This window comes from Erythranthe guttata, chromosome 10, assembly GCF_056151865.1.
Source record: "Erythranthe guttata isolate IM_541 chromosome 10, IM_541, whole genome shotgun sequence".
Classification (NCBI taxonomy): domain Eukaryota; kingdom Viridiplantae; phylum Streptophyta; class Magnoliopsida; order Lamiales; family Phrymaceae; genus Erythranthe; species Erythranthe guttata.
In genome coordinates this window covers 14,704,481-14,709,525 of record NC_142542.1, presented here as the reverse complement: position 1 = coordinate 14,709,525, position 5,045 = coordinate 14,704,481, and the positions used below count along the sequence as shown (strand labels likewise).

At 35.7% G+C, this 5,045-nt stretch overlaps 1 protein-coding gene across 1 annotated transcript; it reads right to left on the bottom strand.

Annotated features, from left to right (window-relative positions):
- Positions 1-1,949: 1,949 nt before the first annotated feature.
- Positions 1,950-4,206, bottom strand: LOC148767651 (putative disease resistance protein At3g14460). Its single transcript, XM_088824733.1, has 2 exons — positions 3,835-4,206; positions 1,950-3,753 (listed from the first exon to the last, which is right to left on the bottom strand). Exons 1-2 carry the CDS (start codon positions 4,204-4,206, stop codon positions 2,035-2,037), a joined length of 2,091 nt encoding a protein of 696 aa, XP_088680859.1. The 3' UTR covers positions 1,950-2,034.
- Positions 4,207-5,045: the final 839 nt, after the last annotated feature.

The following is a 5,045-nucleotide window of genomic DNA, read 5'->3' as shown; positions in this document are numbered from 1 at the left end:
ATTATCAACATATATAAGAATTTAAGAGAAACAAGATCATTTTAACCATTAACGTGTAGAAGAACCCATACAAATATTGTATTAGTGAGCAAACATTTACATTTTTATATTCAATATGATTAAAATATTTTATTTGATCATTCATATTACACAATAATTAGAAACTTATTTTATATAAAATTAATCATATATAATTTTATTTATTTATAAAACAATTAATAATGTGATATTTTAAGCAATTAAATCTTAAATAGTGTAAATTATCAACTAAAGTAGTAAGAATAGTGTGTATATATATATATATATATATATATATATATATATATATATATATATATAGATATACTAGGGGAGTTGCACCGCGCATACGTAATGCCCCGTAGATATGAAATTTCAAAATTTGTTATATATTTTGACGGTCTATTATATACAATATCATACAATTAATTTATGCAAAGGACAGTACAATAAAATAAACATAGTTTCAAGTAGCATATAACATAAATTGCTTAAGATATTGCCGTAAGCACAAAAGAAGTTCTCAGTTCTCAGCATTAAGAAACAAAAAGAAACAGTTGCTAAGAAGAAAACAAAAGTTGCTAAGAAAAAAATTGGGTAAATTACATCCACACCTCTATGGCATGCTTAAATAACTTTAAGGTCCCTGTGGTAACGATAATTACACTCACCCCCCTAAAACATAGTTAGAAGCAATAATTGGATAATGCATTTGATATTTTATTCCGATAAAATTCTAATGGTCTATTAGTTTCAGGAAGTTTGGAGACAACAAAGAGCTATAAGTGATTTAAGAAATGTTGGGGAGCCATGTCACCCCCTAACTCTATGTTGTCTCCACCACTAGCTAAAAGTCGTAGTCCCTTTGAACTGTATCGGAATAACGTATCCAATGCATTATCCCATTAGAGTTTCTAACTATGTTTCAGGGGGTGAGTGTAATTATCGATACCACATGGACCTTAAAGTTATTTAAGCATAACTCAGGGGTTGTTGGTGTAATTTACCCAAAGAAATTAAATAAATATAAGGATAAATTACACCTACACCCTTGAAGTATGTTAAAATAACTTTAAGGTCTCTGTGGTATTGGTAATTACAATCACCCCCCTGAAACATTGTTCGAAACACTAACGGAATAATACATTGGATAAGTTATTCCGTTAAGGTTCTACCGGACTATTATTTTCAGGCGGTGGTGGAGACAACATAGAGAGCTAAGATATGACATGACTTCCCGAACGTTTCTTAAATCCTTATTACTTTATATAAGAAAGATTTATAATTTTTCATCATGGTAGCATTAATGCCCCTGCGGAAAACAAATATAGAGTGCATATCGGTCCCCAGGACATGAAATTTTGGCTCCGGTAATTAATTTAGGGGTGCGGATGTAATTATCAATACTAGAGGGACCTTAAAGTTATTTTAGTATACCTTAAGGGTGTAGGTGTAATTTACCCTAAATATAGTCATGACTCTCATGCATATAAATTATAGGGTAAATTATGAAAATCACCTGTACTTAGGCTAAATTACGAAAAGTACCCCAGATATCCGTAATTACCAAAATTCCCTCGACATTTGTTCCAATATATAGTACACCAACCCCCTTATGATGACTAGAGAGTAGTTTTGACACTTAAAAAGAAATTCCACGTCTGCAGGAGTACAATTGACATTTTTCGGAAAATATTGCCTAGACTCAAAAATATTTTATGAGGAATCAGACACCGTAAGGAGGTTGGTGCAAGACGGAAACAAACATTGGGGGTATTTTAGTAATTACGGATAGGTGGGGGTATTTATTGTAATTTGGCCTACATTCAGGGGGTTTGAAATTTACCTTAAATTATATATTATTTGAAAAAAAATATAACTAAACAAATGCAAAATCTAAGTAATCCATGGAAAAATAAATAAATAAATAAAATAATAAGACACGTGAAACTTGCTAGTTAACCAGAACCAGAGAAGTAGAAAGCAATGTAAAAATATAATTCAGACACAAACTTTTTAATGTAAAGATAATTTTTCAAGATCAATCCAAATGTTGTTTACATGTGCAATCTCTCGTCTTCCATCCTTGTAGTACAACCGCTTACTCATTTTAGGGCAGCAACGTACCCTGAGATCTTGAACCGAAGCCGGCAATTCAGGCAAAGAAATCATCTTTTCGCAGTCGTTTATTTCCAATGATTCGAGTGAGCGGAGATGCAACAGAGACGGAAGAACCGTAAGTTCCGGACATGATCCAATCGTAACATCTTTGAGGCATGGGAAATCACCATCCTCCATTCCAGACCATTCCACAAGGTTCGGCATGTCGTCGATACTCAATTTCTCTAGCTTCGGAAATGCAACTTTAACACGAGTTTCGGACTTTCTGCAGAATAGGGAATTAATATCCCTCACACTTGTCATCTCCACAAGATCGAGGCTCTTAAGAGACGGCAGTTCGCCAAACGAGGGCAACGTGTCGCAATTTATGCATCTTATGAGGAATATTGTGGAAAGATCGACAAAAGATGGATTGGTTATCCAGCTCGGAAGCTTCGAACCACAATAATCTGAAATGTCTAAAACTTTAAGGTTAAAATGAGGCTGCAGACATTCTAAGATGTCGGTTGCATCGGGGTTTTCGACACTACCCCAATACAAGTACAGATTATCTATGCGTTTCTTATCGCACAATGCAGCTGCCTTTGCTTCTTCCGCGTTAGATACATTATGAAGATTTAGGATAGAGAACGACCCGGCGATCTCGTTCATGTTTTTCAGCTCCGTTATTCCGCACCCATCGTCGGTTTCCCCCACGATGAACGCATCTAATGTTTGGAGTTTGGTTAAGTTTCCCATCCCACTAGGCATGACCCTCAGCTGGCCAAAAATCTGGAGGTCCAGGTGGCGAAGATTAATCAAAGACCCGAATCCCCGTGGCAGTTCGTCGATTCCAGGGCAGTCCCTCAATCTTAATGTCTGAAGAGAAAGAAGAAGATCGATCGACTGAGGCAATTGATCGATGGGAGTGTTGGAGATGTCTAGGAATCTCAAAGAATCCAAATACTTGATGGAACACGGTACGTGTGTTATGTTGCTCGAGCTCAGATCCAATGTTTTTAAGAGCTTCAAGTGGGGAAACCTTAAATTGCACATTTTATTCCTCGGAATACAGAGATTGACAACTAAGAGTGTGCGAAGTTTCTTGAATTTTGTAAGAGCATCATCAACTAAAGCGTCGCCATGTTTACGACAGTCCCATGTTAAGTGTAGGATTTCTTGGTTGGTCGTATCCAACTCATTACCATCTCGGATTCTTACGTAATCGCCTCGTTGGATAATGAACCTAGCAATTTTGGATTTGCCGTTGACTTGGTAATGGGAAAGATAAGCAGCAGTTGGCTTTGCAGGTACGATGATATTTTGATTAAGCAAAAAGTCGAAGCACAAATTACCCACGTCCTCCATTCGTTTCGTCACTTCGAGTTTGATGCATTCTTCGGCAATCCACATTTGTACCAATTTATCTTTTGAAAATCCGTAATCCGGAAGAAATAGGGCAAGATGCCGAATACAGTTCCAGTAATCTATTAGGGGAACTTGCGAATTTTCAATGTCTTCTTCTTCTATGCCATGTTCTTCATAAGCTTTTCGTCGTTTTGCTCTAAGATTAATTTGTTCTGTAGTTTCTTCAGAGGGAGATGCTTCATGTTTTATAGCAGCAGGTAACTTCATCTGCAAAGGTTAACCAAAAACTATACATATATACAACAGATTTAAAAAAAAAAAAAAATTAATAAAAAATTATGTAGGGACCTTTTGGTTGAATGAAGTGGTGGCAGAAAGCTGATTGAAAAATGGATGGCAAAGAAGTTTCTCGACTGCCCATCTATTTTTTGATTCATCATCTTTGTGTGTCTTCATACAAGAAGAGAGAAACCTATACAACAGCTCGAACAGAAGATAGATCTTCCCCTTGATTTCGATAACCTCGACACATTTCAAGAGGTTCGGATGTTCCAATTTCATCAGAATCTCAATTCCGCCGCCGCCGCGGCGGAATTCCTTCAAAAAGTATTTCACGCCCGTCACCCGATCGACCACTTCGTAGATCTCATTGCCCGTTCCTTCTTCTCCGGTCAGTTGGTGTTTCAGATATGACATGTTAGCCAATCGGTTAGCTCCCATCATTCTTGGACAATATTATACTCTACCCATCTCTTTTTTTCAACAAACAAAATACTCTGTTTTTAACAACAATCATTATAATAATGGGTCATATTTAGGTAATCACAACAATAATTCTACATTATTCTCCAATTTGTACCTGTTTTACCGGGTTTTTTGCACTTTGCACCCTTGGATTACACCATTTTAGCACTTTGCACCCTTAAATTACAAAATTAGCATAATGCACCATTTAAACATAGCTTGTTTGCCACTTTGCACCCCAAATCACTTTTGGCTTAGAAAACTTACCTGCAACTTGCTCGAAAACATGGAAAATTGGCAAATTCATAATTTTCTTGTTATCTATCCTCTTCTCCCAATTGTTAATCACCCTTCCACCATTTTTATCTTTCATGATCCCTTTAATCAAAAACTCCTAATATCTTTTTAGACATTTCTTTCAGTGATAAATCAGTCAAATGACACAATAAGGCTATTGGGAGGTTTATTTGTTGGCAAGGAGGTGGTGCTTATTAGTTTCATGATGGGAGGAATTTTGTGCTCCCATTGAATAGTATGGATCTGAAAAATGATTAGAAAATAGCGTTACAATGGAATAAAACTTGATCTTCTGAAGGTGTGGTATCGAACTCTTGTCTATGTATTACGACCATTCTTGAGTTTTAGTTCAAAATTTACATATTATGGCAATTAGAAATTCGACAGCTAGCTGTCGAATTTGATCTGTATCAAATTTTTTTTTTTTTTGAAAAAATTGCAATTTTTTTTTTTTTGTGAAATTAACCCCAAATATATTGCAATGAAAGATAAAAAACATATTCTAAGTGTTTTTGGAC